Source organism: Medicago sativa, chromosome 7, assembly GCF_051527215.1.
Source record: "Medicago sativa cultivar Bolivia chromosome 7, Bolivia_mono, whole genome shotgun sequence".
Lineage (NCBI taxonomy): Eukaryota > Viridiplantae > Streptophyta > Magnoliopsida > Fabales > Fabaceae > Medicago > Medicago sativa.
This window is the reverse complement of record NC_140755.1, coordinates 78,391,880-78,419,457: the sequence shown is the minus strand read 5'-3', so window position 1 is coordinate 78,419,457 and position 27,578 is coordinate 78,391,880. Positions and strand designations below refer to the sequence as shown.

The following is a 27,578-nucleotide window of genomic DNA, read 5'->3' as shown; positions in this document are numbered from 1 at the left end:
TATTCAGACCAATTTTTCATTCACGTGCACCGTTCAATTTTGTTTGCGGTTTTTGTTTTGTCAGCCATACCAAACAAAACCACAAACTTAGAGAAACATTAACTTAACTCATGTCACTCAACCCAAACTAACTTAAAAATACTCACTTAGGATATTGGGCTAGGTCCAATGAAAAAATCAACATATTAATCAATTGAGTATTTTTTTTTTACCTTATCCTTTGTAAATTTTTCTATTGTTTTGTTAATTAAGTGTTTTTCCCCGTTGTCAAATCTTTCTTTTGGACCAAATCTTCTACCCCAATTTAAATTAAAATACGTAAATAATTATTCATCTATCCAAATTAAGCATTGTTAATGAATGAACTAATCATCAACCTCAATTAATTAAGCGTTTTCATTAATCAATTAATAGTAAAGAAGTATGAATTAATTTTAAATGTATAATCAAAATTGTTGACAGATTTTTAAATTATGTGTTGTATCACAAAAAATCAATCGAACAACCCAACCAAACTCCATGTTTTTTATCTTATAATTTAGATGACTTTAATTAGTCTCAAACCTTAACCAAACCACGTTGTGACCACCCATTTATGGGACATTCCTACTGGCTAGTAAACATACAACCATTCTATGGTTTTCAAAACTGGACCGTAGACTCTCACCTTTTTTAAAACCTTGAACTTCAAGTTTAATATAAAAAATTTAATATAACACAAAGTATTTTCATCTAAAACCTACATATCTATGCACTAAAAACACAAAAAGAGTCATATGTTCACGCATTCAAAGAAAATATTTGACATTATTAATTTCCACCTTTTATGTGAGATACGAGAAAAAATATACATCGACTTGCTTCTTGGTTGAACATGTCGGAAATCTTATGTTTTAACTTGTCAAGAGGACACGTCTAAACATTCTATTTGTTGGTATACACACATTAGGCTCGAAATATCTAAATCCCACAACAATTTATGATTGTGATTTTTTAGGGATTTATTTATAAAAAAAAATTTAGGGATTTATTTAAAAAAGAATCAAATTTTATATTCCAAAAATGAATCCAATGAAAATGTTGTAATTAAACGTATGTGTAATTAATAAAAATTTGAATCTCTTATTTTGGAGTGATATAATATTTTGATGATTCGGATCAATATACCAATTATTGATTTCTTCAATATTTTATGACAAGTAGTTAGTGACTTAGAGAGAGATTTGGTATTGTCAATGTGACCAAATTTTGGGGAGGATCGTTAAGATGTATGAAAATATATGGAAATAGAACAGAAAATAGATAACTTCTGGCGTTTTTTTTTTTTTTAAATAAATAACTTCTGGCGTTGTTGAAAGGTGTGTGTAGAGCTTTCTAATTTACACCTACTTAAAAACGCGAAGATGTAAATTAGCAACTTACACTTACCTAATATTATTAAGAGGTAAGTTAACAACTTACTGCTTGATTACTTACACTCACTTTTACAAGTTTTATCAAATTATTTACACTCACCTTAATAGTTATTTACACTCACTTTTATCATTTTTTATAAGTTTTATCAAATTATTTGCATTCACCTTACTAGTTAGTTACACTCACTTTTATCATTCAAAATATCGTTTCTTTAAAAACATGTCTCCATTTTTTTCATGTTTTTAAAGCATGTAGGTTTATTTGTACTTTATTTCTTTAAAACTATTTTTTTACTATTAAATCTGCTAAACCTTTTTAAGGCATCAAAACTATTTTTTCACTATTAAATCTACTGAACCTTTTTTTTTCTTATAAAAAAAATGAACTTTTTTTTAAACACAATTAGACTTGTGTTATTAGTGTTTTTAGATGGGTGTAAATTTTGTAACCAAAAAAAAAAAGATGGGTGTAAATTTTATTTTTGAATGAATTAGGTGGGTGTAAATTAGCAACCCTCTATATATAATATATATATATATATATATATATATATATATATATATATATATATATATATATCTATATTCCTTTCAAATATATATAGCTTAGTTTTACAATTTTAAAATATCTTTTTTAAAAGAGTTTTAAAAAATCTTATAATGTCTAATATATTTTTTTACCAATATATAATGCTTGATATTATGTTAAAGTAGTATATTTTGTAGAGTTATTTTACTTTACTATCGTATATTTTCGTGATTTGTTTTTTTTTTTATTGATTTCTCTATTATTTATTTAGTAAAAGGATTAAGGTCATTGATTAGCATGTGTTTGTTTTCGGTGTGGGATTTGTCAAAATACTATCTCAATACGTTCTTTCACAATTTGGACGTAGCCAAACGTACTTACGGTTCGATGGGAAAATACAAGAATCTTCGTACTCTAATCAACATACTAATAGTAATTTGGGTAATGTTTAATCAAGACCAAGAGAATAATCAATCTTTGTCACTATCAGAAAGATACAAGCATTGGAAGAGAAAGTATAGAGTGATCTACAAGGATGATGCAGAGCAGGAAAAACACTTCCAAATATTCAAACACAATGTGGCTTACATTGATAACTTTAACGCTGCAGGGAACAAACCCTACAAACTTGTCATTAATGGATTTGCAGACCAACCCACCGATGCTTCCGATGACGGGTTCAGGAGGACTACAACAGCAACATTATAAAAATTTCACTGATATTCCTGCCACCGTAGATTGGAGGAAACGTGGAGCAGTTACTCCAGTCAAGAATCAAAGAGAATGTGGTAACATAAAAGACACTTTTTTTTTCTTAAGTTTCAATACTTTAGTTTAATTCATCTCACAGTTAATAACTATTTGTCCTTAATTATTTAATTTTGGGATTTGTAATAATAATAACAGGTAGTTGCTGGGCATTTTCTGCTGTGGGTGCACTGGAAGGTATCCAACAAATAACTAGTAGAAATTTAGTGTCCCTTTCGGAACAAGAACTCGTGGATCGTGTCAGAAGTAATTGGACAAATGGATGCAACGGTGGTTATGCGACTGATGCTTTTAAATTCATTTTAGAAAACGATGGAATTGCCACAGAAGCAAATTATCCATACAGGGGAGTTGAAGGAAATAGAAAGAAGGTGCGCCACCAAGTTCAAATTAAGAGCTACGAGCAAGTCCCTCAAAATAGTGAGGATTCACTGCTTAAAGCTGTGGCTAATCAACCGGTTTCAGTTAATATTGATGTCATAAGTGGTATGTTCAGATTTTACTCAAGTGGAATATTTACAGGAGAATGTGGAACTCAGGCAAACCATGCTGTAACAATAGTTGGCTATGGTACATCGAAAGACGGTACTAAATATTGGTTAGTAAAGAATTCATGGGGAACTTCATGGGGTGAGAAAGGATATATAAGGATGAAGCGCGACATAGATGCAAAGGAAGGTTTATGCGGCATTGCGATGGATGCTTCTTACCCAATCTGACCATACATCTCTAATTAAGGAGACTCTAGGTTTTTTACCCGAATACCTACTACCATGTTTCTAAGATCACATTATTTTCAAATAAAATAAAAAAACTCTAAGATCATGTATTAGAATCTTATAGAATATATTTATTATTATATTATAATATCTTAAGAGTATATTTTAGGATTAGATTTTATATTACTTACTATTTTTTGTTCTTGATTTATGATTGAATCTTTTTGGTTGTGATTTGTGATTGAGTTTATATATATTTGAAAATATGAGATTAATATTTAGTTTTTTTATATCAAGTCATTCTTGGTTTATGCGGCATTGGTTCGAAAAAAGTTTCCAAAAATTATCACAAAACATACTGATTTCATTATTCATATCAATAATTGTATTTTTCTCTTTCTCTTTCTTTTTTGAAGAAATTTCGGTTTCTCTTTTCCATTCATATATCAAAAAGACCTCTAATATATTAATGATTATAAAACGAATATATTAGGACTACCGACACAAATTAAAATTCACCGAACAAATAAACAAAAAAGGTTCCTCTATAGAGTGTCCTACTGCTATGCATATTTGGCGTGAGGTTAACCTTTGGGACAAGATTAATTGTGCTCTTCGGCAAAATTATAACATGGATGCGTTGGTGTTCACTATGCTCTCTACACTTGACCAATCTCAACTCTTTTTTCTACAATTATGTGGAGCATTTGGAAGAGACGAAATTTAAAATTATGGCAACAGAAGGTTGAAACGAATGCTCAAGTTTTGACTAGGGCGACGACCCTCCTAGAATACTGGAGGTCCGCGCAACTCATCAGAAAAAGCAGGTGGCACAAATCCAGCCGGACCTCAACATGAGCCAAGCACGCAAGAAGTGATTTGTTGGGAAAAACCAGCGAGAGGAAGGTACAAATGTAATATTGATGCCTCATTCTCCTCCTCTCTTAACCGAGTTGGTATTGGCATATGTATCAGAGATGATGCAGGTGACTTTGTGCTTGCGAGAACTGATTGGTTTTCTCCTCTATGTGAAGTCATGGTAGGAGAAGCAGTTGGGTTACACACGGCGCTGCAGTGGGTATCAGACCTCCAATTTGATAATGTTGATTTTGTTCTAGATTCAAAGCAGGTCGTAGATTCTTTTCATACAGGAGTAGATGATGATAGCGAACTTGGTTGTATTATTACTACCTGTAGACAATTGTTTCAGGATAGTTTTCAAAATCTCATGTCGAGTTTAATAGGAGGCAAGCTAATGGGGTCGCTCATGAATTAGTGAGGGTAGCCCCATCTGAACCTAGCCCCACCATTTATGATGATGTACCGTCATGTATTTGGCATTTTTTGAGTAATGAAATGAATTGATTTCTTTCCTTCAAAAATAAAAAAAAAAAGTTCCTCTATCTCGGTGTGGACCGTACTTTGATTATATTTTTATGATGAAAGCCATTCCAGATTTGCTAATTAATACAGTTTTTTCTTTGTATTTTAAAGTGATTTTATGCGATTAATTTTCATTTAAATATCAGTGTGCACGTGTCTAATTGTTTTTTGTTTGCGGTTTTGTTATTTTTTATGATTTGACCAAACAAAGTTCTGCTTTTCTTTTTGGTTTGACCAAAGCAGTTCTGCTTTTCTAAAATGTTAACATAATCATAATCTAAGCTAATTAATTTTCATAATTAGAACTAATTAATTCCTCTTAATCAAATTATCTTCCCAATTTTCCACCGAAAATCTATCAAAATTATTTGAATAAACTTAACTAATAACCAGAAGTATAGAACCATGTCTCCGTGAACTTAACTCAGTTGGTAAGGACAGTGCATAATATATGCAAGATCCGGGGTTCGGATTCTGGACACCACAAAAAAAGGTATAGAACCATCGTTTCAATTATGAAAAGATATTTAAAAAGTTGCTTCTACCTAACTAGAAGCTTCCAAAACTGAAAATTAGAGGAAAAACTTTTTCACTACTCAGATCCAAAAATAAAGTAAGATGTTATTTTCTATCAACTTAACCGAATGAATTAGCTTAACCGAATAAATTACGAATTAGCTTAACCGAATGAATTATCAAAATATACAAATCGGAGCTATTGAAGAGAGGAATATCAAATCATCTATATTGAACTTTCATTTATCATCAATTAACAGTACTACAGTAATCTTAACTAATGACTTATTCTATTTGAAATTGCAAGTGTCTATATCCCAACTATTATGTGCAGTAGCTAATATTCACACAAATCTGGTTTCATGTTCAGAAAAGGAACATGATGATGATGATGAAAAGAGCAATGGCACCAACAGTGAGATATGGATTAGGTGTGAGACGTGGTGGCGCAGTAGGATAGTAGATGAAACTAGGAACAGTGGTGTTGACTTCAGATATGTTCATCATCTTTCCTCCAAGATCACTCTCACCAACAAAAGGAAAGGAAGCAAAAGCGATTGACATGATCGACATAGTTTCTCCTTCTCTCCCTCACAAATGGAGAATTCCCATTTTTCTCCTCCTCTTTTTCTTCATCTTCTCTCTTCTCCTCCATGTCCTCTCCACATAGTTTCTTCACCAACCTTGGCCTTGGCTACTCCATAGCCATAACCCTAGCTTTTCTCGTCCTTCTCGCCACTCTCATCCTCTCTTTCTACCTCTCCACATGGTTTTATTGAATATATTTATAATATAAGTTTTTTTAAGCAAGAATATAAGTTAATTGTTTTAATTTTTTAACATTATTTAAATACTGATAGTAAAAATGGTATAAAATTAACAAATAAGTGAAATAAACCACTTACATTTAATGTTTGTAGCACACTTAAATGAAAAATAAATGAAGTAGAAGAGAGTTAGAATAGTGAAATGAAAATAGGATAAAAACAAAACTTTTTAAATGGTAGAACGTAAATCGTGAAATTTGTAAAGCTCGTTTCAATCGTTATTGCCGTGTATTAGAAAATTTTGTAATTAAAAATATGTAACATTTTAATATTTTATATCTTATGAGGAAATAAGAATATACTATATTTATCATACAATAAATTACAAATTATAATAATCTTTAAGTATATCATAACTTTATTGAACATATGACTTTATTGAAAAAATTGCACACACAACTAAATAGTACATTAAGACAAATTATTTTCTATTTACGGGATAACTTATAGGATTATAAAACTAAAAAAATTAAAATAACAAAATGAGAGCTTGAAGAGAAAAGTTATGGTAGAACTTGTGAGATTATAATAATTGGAATGTGGAGGCTGATTATCTACATGATTATAACTAAAAATGATTTTTTTTATAATTTTTTTGTTAATATAATGAGAGAAAGGGAGGGAAAAGTTATTGTAGATCTTGTAGGGCGTCAATATACTAGGGATGATCTGACTTATTTGGCACCTCTAGCTTTTTTTGTTTTAAAAATGACACATTTGTAAAATCTCATCGTAATTAATGTGTAGATATAGATAGAAAAACAAATAAGAGCAATAAAAAAAAAGAGTTTCATAGTTATGCAAAAGAGTAGGATTGAGATTGTATCAAATAGATTAAAATCAAATCAAAAGAATATATGGAAAAATGAAAATGAAATCCTTAAGAGGAAAAAGATGGACTAAGATTGTGCCAAACATTGCAAAATGAAAACTAAATATTGCTTCTCTTTATTTTATTTTTTTGGGCAAATTATTATAGAAAGTAATAACATGAGATAAGAATGAGTAAAGAAGTTGTAAACTTTTTCATCAAATATTATATGCATGCATCATAAGATTTGCATGAGGGAGGATAAAAGAGGTGTCCTTGTTGGTAGTAGACATGTTGTGTGTGTTTTATCATGGTGAATGTATTGATAGCAAGGGTGAATATATTCACCAATTATAAAAACAAAGGTGAATGTATACATTAGAGAAGAGTTGTGTTATTTGAACATTCATTTATATGATAATTTTTTATTTCAAAAAAAAGTTATATGACAACTTTTGAGACAACCAAAATTTTATAAAGAAAATGATGTATTGACACAAAAATCAAAACAATAGAGAGAGAAAGTAAAAACATAACGTGAGTATGAGACAGAAAGTTGTTAAAAATTAGTTGTTCAAATATCATTTCTCTTAGAAGAAAGAATTGGGTAGCACTTGGGTGACATTGGTGACATTGTTTCTAGGGTTAAATATGTTTTTGATCCCTATAAAATTGGATCTTTTAAGTTTAGTTCTTACTTAATTTTAATAGTTAATTTAGTCCCTAATTTTTTTTCTGCATCCGATATTAGCCCTCATCACTTCAAATTTATTTAATTTATGCTTAAACTCTTGAGTTTTTGAACAATTTTTTGCAGACGTGTTAAGAACATTGTCGCAAAAATTTGATTTCTACGTCCAGACTTTGTTAATTTTATCTTTAACTTTTGCCGCTTTAAAAAATTTATATTTAATTCGTTTCATGTTAAAAATTTCTAAATTTTAGTAAATGAACCTTTCATAGTTCTAAACTTGTCTCAAAAAAATCGTTCAAAAATTTCAAAGTTTAAGAATAATTAAACAAACTTTGTTGTAACAGGGACTAAAATTAGAAGTAATTTTTTTTTGTAAGGACTAAACTTAAAAGTTCTCAATTTTATACGGACCAAAAACATATTTAACCCTTGTTTTTATCTCTCTATTAATCAAAATAATTTATTTTAATCATTCATCCATCGTTCTCTCTCATCTAAAATGCACTAATGTCACTCAAAAACTATGTCACCAAAGTGAAATCAAGGAGAGTTCTTGTTAACTATAGACATCAATCATTCATTTGATTTGTGTTATGGGAAAATCAGATGGTACTCTTAGCTCAAAAAATATACTCATTTGAATTTGAAGCGTGATTTTTTCGCTTTGCAGCTAGCAACCTGACTTTTCAAGGGAAGAAAATGGTGGCATTTAACATGGGAAAGTCTAAAACTTTCCCACCATGGGTCGGTTGATTTTTACCATTAGATTAAATAGGAGTATTAGTTTTATCATAGTCTGCCTGCACTATATTTTTTTCTTCTTTCACTTTCATTGTCTTCAACCTCTACCTATGGAATTGTACACTCACTTTCAATTAAAAAGAAGGGTTAATTATGTTTCTAGTCCCTATAAAATAGCGACCTTATAAGTTTAGTCCTTACTTAATTTTAATAGCATTTTTAGTCCCTAATTTTGTTTTTCTGCACTGAGTATTAGTCCCTACTCAATTCAAATTTGTTTAATTTATGCTTAAACTCTTAAATTTTTGAACAATTTTTTGCAGACATGTTTAGAACATTACTAAAAGTTCCTCTGCAAAAAATTATCGCAAAATTTGATTTCTACATCCAGATTTTATTACTTTTTATCTTTAACTTTTGTCGTTTTAAAAAATTCATATTTAATTCATTTCATGTCAGAAAATTCTAAATTTTAGTAAACGAACCTTTCATAGTGTTCTAATCTTGTCTCAAAAAAATCGTTCAAAAATTTAAGAGTTTAAGGATAATTAATCAAACTCTGTTTTAGCAGGGACTAAAATTATAAGTAAATTTTTTTTATAGGGACTAAAAATGCTATTAAAATTAAGTAAGGACTAAACTTACAAGGTCGCTATTTTATAGGGACTAGAAACATAATTAACCCTAAAAAGAACAACAACATGAAACACAACAAGAACCACACGAGTCCTATAATCATCATCAACAACATCTCAAAAGGCATAACAACCAATAAATCATGAAAATAACAAATTAACAATACCCTTATTCTTACTTGCTCAACATCCTAGCAACAAGTTTATTGCAATCAAAATTGGTTTTTGCAACATGCTCTAAAAATAAGAAAATAACACAGACTGGCCAAACCCATATCAGAAAAAAGACAAGATTTTTAATATGAAAATAAAGGAAAATGAAAGAAAAGGAATACGAAATACAGTTTTTTTTTTTTTAAGAAGAAGAATAAGAAATACAGTTGCAACAAGGATCTTCTCCGGTAATGCTTGCATCCATCAACTAAAAATCAAGTACCCACAAAATTACAATCTTTAAAAACAATGAAATCCTCCAAATGAAGAAATTAACTTCTTCACCAACGATGGCTGACCCAACAACTTTCATGGGAACATGGTTCACACCTTCTTCTATTTTCATCGTTGTAAACCTTGTCATAGGTACCATAGCTTTAGCTTCTCGCTTCAATGGTCCACCCAAAAACGACCAAACCCAACAACTTCAACTCAATCGTTCACCTTCACTTCTCAACAGTATCAGATCCTTTAACCTCCCTCATTACAACAACCACGACGACCAAGAATGTTTGAAGGGGAGTTGGTGTTGGGTGAGAGAGACATGGATGGAGGAGAGAGAATGGTTGGGAAAGATAGTGTAAAAAAATCTAGTAATGAGAGAGCATGATAATACTGTGGTTTTCTTTTGATCAAATGACTAAAACCAAACTGACCCATGGTGGAAAAGTTTTAGACTTTCCCATGTTAAATGCCACCGAAGAAAATGGAACTAAATGTTACTACTCCTGGGCTTTTGGTTACTGATATCTTTCCATTCTTTCTCCCTTCAAAATTCAATCAAAGCATCATAATTACATTCATAAACATAGATTTTTTGTTGAGAATTAGATAATTTAAAGTCATTTTTTTCCATGTAATCCTTTTTCTTTGATTAGTGATTTTGTTTCATGTTGTCTTTGAAAAGGTTTCTATTGTTTTGTAGGTGGGGCGGACATATCACTAATAACATTTATTCTTTAAAGGTTTAATGGTTTTGGTAGAAGAATCTATGAATATTCTGGTTTGGGTGTAAAGTAATTGGTAGATGAAGATGGGGAAGGTTTGCCCCTGTATGTAAGATGGGGAAGGTTTGCTTATAGAGGAAAGTGAACATGTTCCCGTGGACCATTGATAAAATGCTTGGAATTGCCTCAGAAGTTTCATGTCACAATATATCATTCAACAAAAATGCCATCTATGTAGTGCAACGTGGGGGGAGAGACAATCACCTCAGAAAGCCGAAGCCACTAAAAAATTCAAAATCAAGTAGGTGTAACTTATTAACTTCCTCCTTAATATTTTTGAATGGATATAAATTAGAATAACAATTTCATGTCTCTTAGGTCCATGAACGTTGTGTTTAGGAATTAACAGCAAATAATTCTGAATTAATTTTAAAATTGATAATCAAATTTGCAACTGATATAATCAAAATTGTTGACAAATTTTCAAATTAAGTGTTGTCTCACACAAAACCAATCGAATCAACCCAATCAAACCTCGTGTTTTTTATCTTACGATTCAGATAACTTTTAACATCAAAACCAAACCACACCGCACTGTCACCACCCATTTGTGGCACATTCCTATTGGCTAGTAAACATACACGGAACCATTCTATGGTTTTCAAAACTGAATTGTGAACCCTCTCCTTTTTTAAAACCTGAATTGTGAACTCTCTTCTTTTTTAAATCCTTGAACTTCGAGTTTATTATAACGCAATATTTTTTATCTAAAACCTACACATTTATGTATTAAAAACACAGTATTTTTTTTTATCTAAAACCTACACGTTTATGTATTAAAAGCACAGAGAGTCATATGCTCGGGCATTCGAAGACAACATTTGATGTTACTGATTTCCACGATATATACGAGATATTAGTGAAAATATACATCGACTTTTTTTTTTTAAGGATGAAATATACATCGACTTGTTTTTAGGTTGAACACGTCGGAAATCTTACGTTTTAATTTGGCAAGAGCACACATCTAAACTTGCTATTTGTTGGTGGTTGTTGTTGGTGTGCGCACACTAGCCTAGAAATATCTAAATCCCACAAGAATGTAATATTGTGATTGTAATTTATTTTTAAATAATTCAAATTTTATATTACAAAAAGAAATTCAATAATGTTGAAGATAATCGTATAATTATAAATATAACTAATAAAAATTTGAAACCTTTTCTTTCAACAAAATATTTGAAACCCTTATTTTGGAGTGATATAATATAATATCTTTTGAACCAATCCAAATGGGTTTATATATATATATATATATATATATATATATATATATATATATATATATATATATATATATATATATATGGGAATGGATATTTTGATTCCAAGAGTAAGTCTATAAACTTACTCCAAATCTAAACCTTTAATTTTAATATCAATTAATGGTTAGGATTAATGAATAATAATTGCTATTGTGAGGTTTATTTCTTTTCTCTACGGCAAAACAAAAGGTTTGCTGCAAAACATGTGGAAAATTTGAAACTCCATTGATACCCACAATTTTTTTTTTAAAGATTAAACGATTCCTTCCCCTCTGCTACCCGATGGTTTTTTATTTTTTATTTTTTGAGATTAGTTTAAACTCCATTGATACCCAAGATCATTCTAATTGACTAACTCCTCTTCAAATTTTCAATTATTTAAACGATTCCACATCATTTGAATTCTTGATTATTTTTACGGTTTTATAAAACATGATTTTCCAGATCTTTCTTTTATTTTATATGTCATGGCTCCTCTTCAAATTATCAATTTCATTTCCTACAAACCCTAAGAATTCTACGCTATTGAAAGAGAAGAACGAAACTATTTCAAGGAAAAATTAACGAAGACTACTATGGTTTGCATCATAGAAAATTGATTTCGAATCATGAAATGGAGTTTGCTTGAAAACGGCCACCACAATACTCAATTTCTTTGAAGGTTTTGGTGAATCAAAAAATATAACAAAAAAATATAATTTAAATTCTTTTTTTTAATAACACCAACAACAATCTTTATTATAGAAAAAGTTGTTGTTTAAGGGTATAATTTGGATAATGAAAAAGTAAGTATATATACGCTCATCTAGTTAGTTACACTTTTTAAATGATAAAGGAAAAACGTGGACATTTCTGTTTGTTACACTTTTATTTTAATATTTAAATTTAGGGTTAAATATGTTTTTGGTCCCTATAAATATGTTAACTTTTCGTTTTAGTCTCTCTAAAATTTTCCTTCAACTTTTAGTCCCTATAAAATTTTCAATCTTCACTTTTGGTCCCTCTTTTAAAGTAAACTCATATGTAGAATTCATATTATTTAATAAAATTTTCCAGAAAAATTCAAAATATTATAAGAATCACTCAAAAAAAATTTAGAATTTTTTAACAAAACTTGAATTTAATATGAATTTTTATATTTTTTTAGGTTAAAAATTCATATTTAATTTGTGTTTTGTTAAAAAATTCTAATTTTTTTTAGGAAATTTTTTAGAATATTTCACACATTTATGCAAAATTTCATTAAAAAATTAAAAAAGAAAATTATAAATAGGGACTAAAAGTAGTGATTGAAAATTTTATAGGGACTAAAAGTTGAAGGAAAATTTTAGAGGGACTAAAACGAAAAGTTGACATATTTATAGGGACCAAAAACATATTTAACCCTTAAATTTATTCTTATCTATTTGTTACAAATGTTATTTATATTTAAAATTGAGGGCATTTTTGGAAAGAAAAATTCAACCCAAAAGAACTGAAATAGATTGAAAAATTCAACCCAAAAGAACTGAAATAGATTATTTTCTTTATATATAGTAAAAATTATGTTATAGTATAGTAGTAGTATGTTTTTTTTTTTTTTGAAGAAGTAGTAGTATATTTTGTAGAGTTATTTTATAATCGTATATGTGGTGATTTATTTTTATATCATATTTTGTAGAGTTATTTTACAATCGTATATTTCATGATTTATTTTTATTATTGATTTCTCTAATATTTATTTAGTAAGGATTGAGGTTATTGATTCACGTTTGGACGTAGCCAAACGTACTTACGGTTCGATGGGCAAATGCAAGAATCTTTGTACTCTAATCAACATACTAATAGTAATTTGGGTGATGTTTCCAAGCAATCAAAACCAAGAGAATGATCAATCTTTATCACTATCAGAAAGATACAAGCACTGGAAGAGAAAGTATGGAGTGGTCTACACAGATGATGCAGAGCAAGAAAAGCACTTCCAAATATTCAAACACAATGTTGCCTACATAGATTCCTTCAATGCTGCGGGTAACAAACCCTACAAACTTGCCATTAATAGATTTGCGGATCTACCCACCACCGAGCCTTCCGATGATGGGTTCAAGAAGAGGAAACGTGAACCAACAACGTCATTTAAGTATAAAAATATCACTGATATTCCTGCCGCCGTAGACTGGAGGAAACTTGGAGCAGTTACTCCAGTCAAGAATCAAAGAGAATGCGGTAACATAAAAGACACTTTTTTTTGGTTTCAGTCTCTAGTTTAATTCATCTCATATATAGTTCATAACTATTTATTTGTCCTTAATTATTTAATTTTGTGATTTGTAACAATAATAACAGGTAGTTGCTGGGCATTTTCTGCTGTGGGTGCACTAGAAGGTATCCAACAAATAACTAGTGGAAATTTAGTGTCCCTTTCGGAGCAAGAACTCGTGGATCGTGTCAGCAGTAATTGGACAAATGGATGCGACGGTGGTTATTTGATTGATGCTTTTGAATTCGTCTTAGAAAACGGTGGAATTGCCACAGAAGCAAATTATCCATACAGAGGAGTTAAAGGAAATGGTAAGAAGGTTCGTCGCCAAGTTCAGATTAAGAGCTACGAGCAAGTCCCTAGAAATAGTGAGGATTCACTACTTAAAGCTGTAGCCAATCAACCGGTTTCGGTTGGTATTGATATAAGTGGTATGATCAGATTTTACTCAAGTGGAATATTTACAGGAGAATGTGGAACTAAGCCAGACCATGCTGTAACAATAGTTGGCTATGGTACATCGAATGATGGTACTAAATATTGGTTAGTAAAGAATTCATGGGGAACTGAATGGGGAGAGAAAGGATATATAAGGATGAAGCGCGACATAGATGCAAAGGAAGGTTTATGCGGCATTGCGATGGATGCTTCTTACCCAAATATCAAAAACACTGTCTAGTACGAAAATCCCCTGTATCTCTAAGTGGATTGCTTTCCTATTCTATTTTTTTTACCTAAATATCAACTACTATGTCTCTAAGATCGCATATTAGGATATTATAGAATATCTTTGTTATTATATATCTTAGAGTATATTTTTTTATTAGATTTTATATCATTTACTATATATTATATTAAAATATCTTAGAATGTATTTTATGATTAGATTTAATATTTATTATTATTTGTTCTTAATTTATGATTGAGTCTATCTATATATATTCCAGGAAATAAGAATTAATATATTTAGTTTTCTACATCAAGTCATTATTTATAAATTTTGATTCTCTCTTTTTTTCCTATTATATTGAAACTGCAATCTTCCTTTGTTCTTTTTTTTTTTTTTTTTTTTGAGGGAACCTTTTGGTGTGTTTGTTTCAAGTTTACCAAATTTATTCCTAGGAATAATATTCCTTGGAATATAAAGATGAGAATTTTATTTCAAGGTATTTAGAAAAAAGATGTTTGTTTAACACTATAATATTCTTGGGAACCATAAAAATAGGAATTATAATAGGAAATTACTCATGAATTTATTCCTATCTCCATGGGAACTTTATTCCCACCCTTTTCTTTGGGAAAAATTTTCTATTCCCAGAAACGTTTTATACCAGGAATAAAATTTAGTAAACTTGTAGCAAACATAGGCATATGTATTCCTATCGTATTCCTATCGTTTTATTCCCAGAAATCTACAAATATAACTTGAAACAAACGCACCATTTGTTCTTTCTATTACCTCTCTTTTTCGCATTATATGATGCCACCATTTTAGATAAGTTTTTAAATTTAATTATCATACACCGTTGGTGCAAAAAAATAAAAAAATAAAAAAATAAAGAAGCTAAACATGAAATATATTAACACATAAACAACGCCTTATCTAGGGGTGGCAAAAAAATACGTGCCCGCAGGTATCCGCGGATAAAATCCGTCATGGGCACGGGGCGGGTAGCTAAACGGGTACCCGCAAGTATAATAAACGGGTAATTAACTACCCGTCACTTTATGGACACGGATATGGATTTGATGATACCTGTACCCGCGGGTATCCGTACCCGTTAATAAATTATGTAAATTACTAAAATATCCATGTGTATATATAAAATAGTTTAGAATGCATATGAATTTTTGGATGTTTATTTGGATTTTAGTCTTTTCTAACTTTTATTTGGAGGTTTTTATGCTTTTTGGATGTTGGATGTTTTTATCCTTTTATTTTACTTCAAGAATTTGTATAAATTATGTAAGAATCATATGTATTATGGTATGATGAATTTGTTGGGGATCATGTAAGAATCATGATTTTTGTTGGATTATGGTATGGATTATGAAATTTGATAAAATCATGATTTATTTTATTTTTTTTTACAAAGAAAAATACCTTTTTTGATTTAATTTTTTTTGTACAAAAAAAAATCAAAAATCCATGGGTACCCGCGAATATCCGTGGGTATCTAAATACCCGTGGATTACCTGTATAGAGATACCCGCACGGGTACGAGGACGGGCACGAGTATCATATTTATCTAACGGGGCGAGGACGGATATCATACTTACCCGTACCCATCGATAACCATTGACATCCCTAAGCCTTATCCAACACAAGATGTACCAATAGACGCGCAAGTTACAAAGAATCCAAAACAGAAAGAAAAAAAGCCAAGAGGAAAGAATAACACAAGATTTACATGGTTAAAATCATGCACAGCAAAGGATCAAGTCACCTGTTGTGATAATTAAAAGCAAAAATCTGCTTTCAACCACACGAAGGAAAGTAGCTTAATTTTGTCTAACAAAATGTGTATATGATCAACCATAGCGTTAAAGATCCTATTTTTTATTTCTTTCCAGCGTTAAAGATCCTATTTTTTATTTCTTTTCAAATTACCCAAACTATTGTAAACCATATAAGCCGCAATAACGACCGAAGAACCTTTGATGAACCACGAAGTTGAGTAACTTGAATCAAGTGATTCGTTAAACCTAAAGGATCAACTAAGATAACCCCAACCCAATTCCTAATGAGAGGCCATATAGTGTTAAACTGGTTACAATTCAAAAACAGATGCGCTGCAGTTTCTTCTATATCAAACCACCTTTACAAATATTATTATCAGGCTGAAGAATACCATGTCTGATTAGATTATCTTCTGTTGAAAGACGATTGTGAAGAAGTGTCAAACAAACAACTTGACCTTCAACGGCACTTTTTTGTGCCAAATATCAACCATGCACTCCAATTCATCAGGCCCTCAGAAGATATAAGATAGTGATAGACACCACTGATTGTGTACCCTTTGACAGGATCTAGTAGCCAATGTCTTACGAACTTTTTTGAGCTTTATTGCAAAAAAATCCTGTCTTACGAACTTATCCACTTTGTCCTTTATTGCAAAAAATCATTCTATTTTTTCTTCTAATTTCTTCTCCCTTGGTTCAATTATGATAGAAAGAGTTAACGCAGATACTAAAAACTTCCAAAATCCAAATTCAAACGTATGAAGCAAATCGCTGCAATTCAATAAATGATTTTTTGAAAACATAGAATGATTTTATGTTTTAAGGTTTATTCAGTAAGACATATTTTTTTTTTTTTGAAGTAGTAAGACATATATTTTTGTTTTTTAGAAAATAAGACATATATTTGGACATAAAAAAATTAATAAATTAAATAAATAAAAAAGACATATATTTGAACGTATAGTTTATTGTTTATAGGTTCGTATGTTTTTCTCCAAAAAAAAGTTTACATGACTAAAAAAGTAATCATTTCGTAACTAGTTTAATAACTTAAATCCGTTATTCACTCACTCGGCCGGAGAGTGTATATTTTTAAGACCTTTGCCTTAGCGTGTATTTGGTTTTGCAATAGAGAAAATTGATTTTTGGTTAAAAGAGATTCTAACTAAAAATGAATCATGTTTGTATACATTTATATAAAAGTGAAATGAACTATAAATTTACATGTGAAAATCAATTCTAAAATTAAAAACTACAAATCATAACTTCAAATAGAATCGATTCTTGAAGCATAAGTAATCATACTCAACAACAACCAAACACATCATAATCAATTCTAAACTTCCAAAATCAATTATATTTCCTTTAAAAATGGAACCAAACATACAATTAAACGTTCCTACTATTTTCCTTTCTTTATTACTACCAGTAGTGTTTAATAAGACAAACAAAAGCTTTTGCATCGATAACAAAGACAGTATCACCGCAAACAAAGCATTTTGGTAACACAGATACTAGAACCTTCCAAATTCAAACAGATGAAGCAAATCGCAACAATTCCACAAAATGAAGCAAATCGCAGCAAAATCAAGGAATACAAATTCAAACAGTACTATAAGGAATTCAAATTCAAACAAATTGTAGAATTAATCCACTATACAAACATTGATTGGATCTGTTCATCCACAAAGAAGAACTAGAATAAATCCACTACAGAGAATTGTAATTATACACATTAACTGGATCTATATGTTTGCGTAGATATCAACAAGTAAAATCAAATCGTAACATGTCTATTATCATGATGACTTATTCTATTTCAAAAAGTGGAACCATATCACCATAGTAGAGTAGATCTATCACTTCATTAGAATCATTCATTCTTCAGAAAAGTATCAGCAACTGCAGAAAGAGAACGAATGCTACAACCCTGAGTTGATGCTGCTTCTCATCTGGTGCATGCTGGTAGGGATCAGGTAGAACGGTAGTGTAGTTGAAGTTGCCATCAAAACCTTCCTCTTCTTCATGAGCAAGAGCAGTAGTCATCATGCTGATGCTGATGATGAGAGCAAGAACCAGAATCTGCTTCAGGGTGCGTTTGTTTCAGCTTTAAAAAAAATAGATTTTGTGTCAAAAGAATCTAGAGATTTTTTTTTAGAGATTTTAAAAACAATCTGAAGTTATTTGTGTTTGCCTACTATTCATAAAAATCCATTTTTAAAAAAAATGAGTTCTAACATGCACATGTGTTATCTCCTTGTTGTTGAAAAATAATAGATTTTGAGAAAAGCTAATCCTAATAGCTTTTCATTTTAGGGTCAAAATAGATTTTTTTGATAAAATGATTTTTCTAAAAATCCTAAACAAACACTCAAAAAATGAAAAAAGTGATTTTTTTATGGGAAAAAATAGATTTTTATTGGAAAAAATCTGAAACAAACGGTCCCTCAATGTCATTCGTAACTGTAAAAAGAAATGAAACAAAATTAGTTGAAAAAAAGAGAAGAAAATGGAGGAGGAAGAAGGAGAAGAGGGAGGGAACAAGAACCAGATTAGAATTTTGAAAATAGCGCGGTTTGAAATTTTGTAATGTTTGTCTATTTATACAAACATTGTACTGTGTAGTGTTCTGTGTTCCAAGATGTGGATATGGGCCTAATCAAAGCCCAAGCCCAAAAGAAACTGCAGGCAATGGAGTGGAATCGATCCTTTAAACACAAGTAGTAAGAATTTCATGAAAGGGGATGTATTTTCATTTGTTTGTTTTTAATACTATTAAAAGAAACTTGTGTTGTTTAAAATTAAGGTCAAATATATATGAGGGTCCTTTAAATTTAACGTTTACACTGGATTAATCCTTTTTAGTTTTCCTAGTTTTAAAATGGTCTTTTATGGAAGTAAAAATGAACAAGTTAATCCTTTAATTATTTTTTTCGTAACAAATTGATCTCTTTTTTTATGCAATGTATTTTCATTTGTTTGTTTTTAATACTATTAAAAGAAACTTGTGTTGTTTAAAATTAAGGTCAAATATATATGAGGGTCCTTTAAATTTAACGTTTACACTGGATTAATCCTTTTTAGTTTTCCTAGTTTTAAAATGGTCTTTTATGGAAGTAAAAATGAACAAGTTAATCCTTTAATTATTTTTTTCGTAACAAATTGATCTCTTTTTTTATGCAACTTTGTTAAAAAGTTATTATATGACTAGTTAACATTGAGGTGGAATGTCAAAAAGTGTTTATGACACCAAACATAATTACTTATTTACATTTTCTTCTTATTGTTTCAAACTAAGACTTAATAATACACTTATGAGCCCTAGTTTTGAAAGAGGGGAATTTAGAGCTGTCAACTTAGCAATACACATCCACTTAAGCACTTTTTAACTGAGTTTGATGGAAATATGGTAATGGTGCATATATTTTATGACTTAAAGGACTAGATGCACAATTTTACTAACATAAAGCACCAAATTGAAACTAAAAAAACTAAAAGGACTAATATGATACAAACGTTAAACTTAAAGGATCTGAGGATGCATTTGGTCTAAAATTAAAATAGATTTCGAAGAATAAGAAAGGTATGGTGGGGCTTTTTTGTGAAAGATTGTTTTAAGAAGGGTATGGTGGGATATAAAGTGTTGAGTTTGAGGATTTTTTTATGAGGTGAGGGAATTTTTATGTGGTGAAGGTAAATGTATTTAACATTTTTGAAAACAATGCTTTAGATAAAAGAGTTCGTGAGAGAGGAGTGGGTAAAAGATTTGAGAAGAAAGAAGTTGGAGGAGAACAGAGGTTTGTATGTGGCAAGATAGAACGAGTGTTCTTACCGATTGAAAACATGGTGTGTGCTTTTATGATAGTGAATGACTTGAAGGTGTTTTTTAAAACTAAGTTTGACAAGGAGTTATTGGGGCGGGGTGAGAGTACAAGTTTGTAGAAGAGCAAGTTGGAGGACACGTTTGTTTGATTTGTTAAAAAATGAATAATAGGATAAGATAATTTAAGTTGTACATTGTTTGATTTGTAAAAGTATTTTAGAGATATGGCATGGAACAAAACAAAAACTAAAATTCTTGTCCTTCACTAAAACACAACATAATTTTTTGTCTCACATGTAAGTTGTCTAAAATATCAAAATAGTTGTTTGTCCATCAAAAATCGTATAAGACCAAATATTATACAATACCGTAAAAGTTTGTTCTATGTTATTTTATCTTTTGTTTTGTTTTTCCATCTTTTACTGCTTTATCTTTTGTCTGACACTTATTGTTTAAGAGATCAAACACATTGAAAGTTTTGATATGTAGGAAGATAAAATGAGAGTTCTAGTTGATTATAGACATTATGATGTGTGCTTTATAATATCCATCCCTCCTTATTTTATTTGTTACTTAATATTATGAGTATTTTGTATCTATTTGAAATTGGAAGTAGAAGAATGTTTATATTGAAAATCTAAACAGAAGTAGCAAATATCCATATATTCAGTATAGATTCAGGTTCAAAAGAGGAACCAAATAATGAGAAAAGATATCACATCAGCAGTGAGATATTTGAAATTGGAAGTAGAAGAGTGTATATATTTCAAATCTGAACAGAAGTAGCAATAGATCCAACATGGATTCATGTTCAACAACATAACCAAATAATGAGAAAAGTTATCACAACAGCAGTGAGATATCCATTAGGTGTAGGACTTGGTCGAGCAGCAAGAACATAGATGTAACTAGGAGCAGTGATATTGCCTTCAATGTTGTTCATGATCTTTCCTCCAAAATAATTCTCACCAGCAAAATGAAAAACAACAAAAGCAATTGAAATCACCAATCACAACAAACAACATCTTCAGTGCCATAATTTTAATGAAAGATATGAAACAAAGAGTTATAAAAAGATGAAGAAAATGATAAAGATGAAGTATTGAGAGAAATGTGTGAGAACCAAAACTCAAAATAGAAGAGGCGCACAAATTTCAAATCTGTTTGTGTCCTCTATATAACAAAACACATACAACATTAGCTTCGTGTGTTATGTTTTTTCAAAAATTTGGATATGGGCTTTATCCATGCCCAAAGAATCACATATTGTAATTCAAAAAGCGTTATGTTTTATTTTTAATATTAGTAGCACAAACTTGATTTAATTAGTTCAAAAACTTAAAAGAAGAACTTGAAGGCTAAATGTTAAAAAATAATTTATTGTTTGGATGACTTAAAAGAAGAATTTGAAGGTTGTTAACATTGAGTCATCTATCGAACGAGATAGTTGATGAGCTCATAGTGGATGTCTTATAATTTAAACTATAATAGATATCGGATAAGCTAATTGATTAGATTTGTAGTGTTCGGTAAAATTAGAGATTGAAGTTGTTTATAAATATTAAATAACAAAAAAAATTGCTTTTAATTTAATATTTAGTTAAGATCGTAGGGGTATACTTGAGATATAAAGGGATAAGTTACAAGATTAATTGTTATAAGCTACTTGAATTAGCTTATCACAAACCTTTATAAACTCCTAAAAATAAGCTATAAGCTCGTGATAAATTGATCATTATCAAACCGGTATTTTTTAGTCAAATGACCTTAAAAAAATAAACTTGTAGCTATATGCTCAAAGACATACCATACCAAACATACATATATTAAAACTTAAACTTTTTTATAGTAAATTTACAAAGCAAGTTGTAACCTATGTGGAAAACAATATTAAAAACATAACATACCAAACATACACTATATTAAATAACAAAGCAAGTTGTATCCTATGTGGAAAATAATGAATGTCATAGGTAAGGTAAGAGAAAGTAAAACAAAGTGAAAATATAACATACAATTGTATTGAAGGTTGTCATAAAACACTTATAAAAATATCGTATCTCATATTTTAATGGTGAAAGTAATTCACTATTTGTTAACGAAATATTTTACTGTTTGAGATTGGTTTCATGGTAATTTTTTTCCTTTAAATAATTGTGCACATGGCGTCATTTGTTTTCTTTGATTAAATATGAGGTCTATTTGTTTTGTTTTCGTTTCCCTTTTGACCAAACTAGTTACGCTTTTCTGAAAGGTTAAATGTAATGGTTTTCATACAAATATGGTGTTTACTGTTTACCGCTGCAATCAATTATGCAAATGCAATAACATCCAACTTAATTTGATGAGCTACAATTTTCATCATTATCAATCAAATTAAGTGTTTTTCTTCCCAATTTAGTTCTATAACATTATTTTTAATAGAATTTTATAATAAAGACAAAACTATCATATTCTAAATTTTTTTAGATTTTTTTACTTTTAATTATCAAGGCTTTCCATCCAAATGAACGCCATAGAAAATACGTGAATAATCTAATAACTAGAACAATAGGTTTAATTATGACAAGGTATGCAAAATGATACTTCTAACTAGAACCTTCCAAAACTGAATATTGGAGGAATAACTGTTTAATGATGATTAAATCTACTCGATCATTTATAGACATTATTATGTGGAAATCATCAATTAACCGCTACTACAATAAACTTTATTTATAGACATTATTATGTGGAAATTAACAACATAAATGAAATCAAATCTATGTTTAATGACTTATTCTATTTGAAATTGCAAGTGATCGGTGTCTATCTATACTCCAAATATGTATTGCAATAGCAATATTCACAGATCTGGATTCATGTTCAGAAGAAGAATCGGATGATGAGAAAAACAATGGCACCGACAATGAGGTATGCATTAGGTGTAAGACGTGGAGGAGCAGTAGGAGTGTAGATGAAACTAGGATCAGCGGTGTTGCCTTCAGATATGTTCATCATCTTTTCTGCAAGATCACTCTCACTAGCAAACAGAAATGAAGCAAAGGCAATAGAAATGATCAACAACACAGCAAACAACATCTTCATAACCATAGCTTTCCAGAAAGAAATGAAACAAAAAGTAAGAGAAATGAAGAAAATGAATAAGAAGATGAAGCATTGAGAGAAAAGTGTAAAATTGAAAGAAATAAAAGCTATGTCTAATGACTTATTAAGCTTGAAATTGAAAGTAATGAGTGTCTATATTTCAACTATTATGTACTGTAGCAGCTAATATTCACACAGATTTGGTGGTTTCATGTTCAGAAGAAGAACATGATGACAAGAATAGTAATGGCACCGGAAGTGAGACGTGGAGGAGCTGAAGGAGTGAAGATGAAGTCAGGAACAGTGGTGTTTCCATCAGACATGTTCATCATGTTTCTTCCAATATCACTTTCACCAATAAGAGGAAAAGAAGCAAAGGCGATGGTAAGGATCAACGTCACAGCAACAAAGATCTTCATTGTGATAACTTTCCTGAATGATGAAGAAGATGATGTGTTGAGAGAAAAGTTTGAAAACCAATTCTCCTCAAATTTCAGAAATGAAAGAGCGCGCAATTCAAATCTCTATTTTTGTCCTTTATATAGGACAACAACATAAGCATGCGTGTGTTCTGTTTTTTCAAATTTGTGGTTATGGGCTTTTTTTTCCAAGCCCAAGCTATCTATCACATACTCTAATTTAGAAATTGTTCAAGTTTCAATTTATACTCCAAACATGTATTGCAATAGCAATATTCACAGATCTGGATTCATGTTCAGAAGAAGAATCGGATGATGAGAAAAACAATGGCACCAGCAATGAGGTATGCATTAGGTGTAAGACGTGGAGGAGCAGTAGGAGAGTAGATGAAACTATGAACATTGATGTTGACTTCAGATATGCTCAACATCTTTCCTCCAAGATCACTCTCACCAACAAAGGGAATGGAAACAAAAGCGATTGACATTATCAACATCACAACAAACAACATCCTCATAGCCATAGCTTTCCTATAACAAATGAAAGAAAAAGTTAGAGAAATGAAGAAGAAAATTATGAAGAAGATGAAGCATTGAGAGAAAAGTGTGAAAAACCAAATCTCAAAATTCAGAAAAGAAAGAAGCGCGCAAATTCAAATCTATTTATGTTCTTTATATAGTACAACAACACATACAACATAAGTTAGCGTGTTCTATTTTTAAAAAAATGTGGGTATGAGTTTTATCCAGGCCCAAATAATCAGATATTGTAATTTAGAAAGTGTTATGTTCTATTCAATTAAATTTGTTCAAAAGTTGTAAAAGAATTTGAAGATTGTACATAAAATAAAAAAGAATGAGAAGAACATGAAGGGTGTTATTATTAATATTAGTTCCACAAATTTGATTTAATTTGTTCAAAATTTATAAAAGAATTTGAAGATTGTACATAAAAAAAAAATTAGAAGAACAAGAAGGGCGTTATTTTTAATATTTTTAATAGAATTTTATAATAAAGACAAAACTATCATATTCTAAAGTTTTTTAAAAAAATTTACTTTTAATTATCAAGGTTTTCCATCCAAATGAACGTCATGGAAAATATGTGAATAATCTAATAACTAGAACAATAGGTTCAATTACGAAAACATATGTAAAATGATACTTCTAACTAGAACCTTCCAAAACTGAACATTGGAGAAATAACTGTTTAATGATGATTAAATCTACTCTCGATCATGAATTCTAAAAATAAACTAAAATATTATTTACTATCATCTGAATGAATTATTTAAAATCAAAATACACAAATCGATCCTCTACATCCATGAACTATGAAATTGTCAAAAAGAAAATATTGAAGATAGAAAGCATAGTCAAATCTACATTGAGCTTCAATCATCATCAATTAATTGTGACACTAAACTTCGGTTATAAACATTATGTATGTGGAAATGAACAAGAGAAATCAAATCCATGTCTACATACTTACCTAATTAGACTTATTGATCTATTTGAAATTGAAAGTAGAAGAGTGTCTATATTTGTAATCTAAACAAAAGTAGCAAATATCCTTAGATCCAACATAGATTCAGGTTTAAAAGAGGAACCAAATAATGAAAAAAACTATCACAAATCAATGAGATATTCATTAGGTGTAAGACCTAGTGGAGCAGCAAGAACATAAATGTAATCAAGAGCTTGCCTTCTGTTTTATTCATGATCTTTCCTCCAAAATCACTCTCACCAACAAAAGGAAAAACAGCAAAAGCAATTGAAATCACCAACATCACAACAAACAACATCTTCAATGGTATAATTTTAATGAAAGAAATGAAACAAATAGTTATGAAAAGATGAAGGTGAAGAAAATGAAGAAGAAAAGTATGAAAATGAAGTATTGAGAGAAATGTGTAAGAACCAAAACTCAAAATAGAAGAGGCGTGCAAATTTCAAATTTGTTTGTGCCATTTATATCACATAACACATACAACATTAGCTTCTCGTGTTCTGTTTTTCAAAATTTGAATATGGCCTTTGTCCAGACCCTAAGAATCACATATTCTAATTCAAAAAGCATTATGTTCTATTTTTAATATTAATAGCACAAACTTGATTTAATTATTTCAAAAACTTAATAGAAGAACTTGAAGGTTGTACGTTAAAAAATAATTTAATGTTTGGATGACTTAAAAGCAGAATTTGAAGGTTGTTAACATTGAGTCATCCATTGAACTAGATAGTTGATGAGCTTATAGTGGATGACTTATAATTTAAACTATAACAGATATAGGATAAGCTAATTGTTTAGATTTGTAGTGTTTGATAAAATTAGAGATTGAAGTTGTTTATAAATATTAAATGACAAAAAATTGTGCATTTAATTTAATATCCAGTTAAGATCGTAGAGGTACACTTGAGATATAAAGGGATAAGTGATAATATTTATGTTATAAGTTGCTAAATTAACTTATCACAAAGTATTATAAACTCATAAAAATAAGTTATAAGCTCGTGATAAATTGTCCATTATCAAACCGGTCTTTTTAGTCAAATAACGTTAAAAAAATATAAACTTGCAGCTATATGCTCAAAAAATACCATACCAAACATATATACACTATATTAAAACAATTATAAAAATATTGTATCTCATATTTTAATCGGGAAAGTCATTCACTATTTGTTAATGAAATATTTTATTGTTTGAAATGGATTTCATGGTATTTTTCATTTAAATATTAGTGCACATGGCGTCATTTGTTTAAATATGGGGTCTGATTGTTTTGTGTTCGGTTCTCTTTTGACCAAACCAATTCTGCTTTACTAAAAGGTCAATGGTAATGATTAAATCTACTCGATCCTGTATTCCAAAAATAAACTAAGATATTATTTACTTTTAACCGAATGAATGATTTAAAATCAAAATACACAAATTGTTCCTCTGCATCCGTGAATAATGAAATTGAAGAAAACGAAATACTGAAGATAGAAAGTAGAGTCAAATATACATTGAACAAGAGCAATCAAATTCATGTCTGATTACCTACCTAATTAGAATTATTGATCTATTTGAAATTGGAAGTAGAAAAGTGTTTATATTTCAAATCTGAACTGAAGTAGAAAACATCCATAGTCCCAACAAAGATTCAGGTTCAAAAGAGGAATCAAATAATGAGAAAAGTTATCACAGCAACATTGAGATATCTATCATGTGCAGGACCTGGTGGAGCAGCAGAAACATAAATGTAAACAGGAGCAGTGATGAGCTTTCATCCAAAAATCATTTTCACCGACAAAAGAAAATGCAACAAAAGCAATCAAAATCAGGTTTTGGCGGGTTGAGCTCAGGTTTTGAACTTGCCGCCTCTAGTTGGCTAAAATAACAGGGCGGGGCGCCACGTAACTCGTTAAAATAAAAGTTGAATTTTACATTGACTTCGATGTTCTTTGACAAACTCTAAATTTTGCAATTTAACAACTTATTATTTAAAAAAAAACATATTTATATAATTCCTTGCCACATCATTTAATGTTTTTTTTTAAGAAACATCATTTAATGTTTGAAAACATCATTTAATTCGTTTACACGTTTGTTAAACAATATGATAATGAGTAGTGTTATAGAAACTCTTTTTTTAACATTCTCTAACACATGTTTTTTTTTAGGGTCTTGTTAACGAGTGCCTCGGGGCACTCTTTAAGCATCCTAAAATTAGTAATTATTCTTTTGAAAAGTCAACTGTTACAATTTTCAATGCATTCAATACACAACTTTTCATTAAAAACTTGCTATTTAAAGTGCTTAAAGAGTGTCCCGGGGGCACTCGTTAACATTTCCCTTTTTTTTATTGGATGAAATTCAAATGTACACCGCATTTTGAAAATGTTTTTCACATAAAGTGCTATGAGTCACACGAGTTCACCAATAAAAGAGGGGTCATGCTTACTTGTGCCCCTGTGACACATATTAATGAATGAGGCTTTTTTATTTACTGTACCACTATTAAAATAATTATCTACC

General features: G+C 29.9%; 1 protein-coding gene and 1 pseudogene across 1 annotated transcript; both read left to right on the top strand.

The window, feature by feature from the left end:
* The first annotated feature begins 2,331 nt into the window (after positions 1-2,331).
* Positions 2,332-3,533, top strand: LOC146908836 (senescence-specific cysteine protease SAG39-like; annotated as a pseudogene).
* Positions 3,534-13,304: 9,771 nt separating this feature from the next.
* On the top strand, positions 13,305-14,441 carry LOC146908835 (senescence-specific cysteine protease SAG39-like). The gene is made up of 2 exons (XM_085723994.1): positions 13,305-13,728; positions 13,849-14,441. Exons 1-2 carry the CDS (start codon positions 13,305-13,307, stop codon positions 14,439-14,441), a joined length of 1,017 nt encoding a protein of 338 aa, XP_085580120.1.
* Positions 14,442-27,578: the final 13,137 nt, after the last annotated feature.

Excerpts from the sequence above, each read along its gene's own strand:
- LOC146908835 (XM_085723994.1), top strand. The coding sequence starts at position 13,305 with ATGGGCAAATGCAAGAATCTTTGTACTCTAATCAACATACTAATAGTA. Across the intron at positions 13,729-13,848 it reads CAAGAATCAAAGAGAATGCG|GTAGTTGCTGGGCATTTTCT; the intron begins GTAACATAAAAG and ends CAATAATAACAG.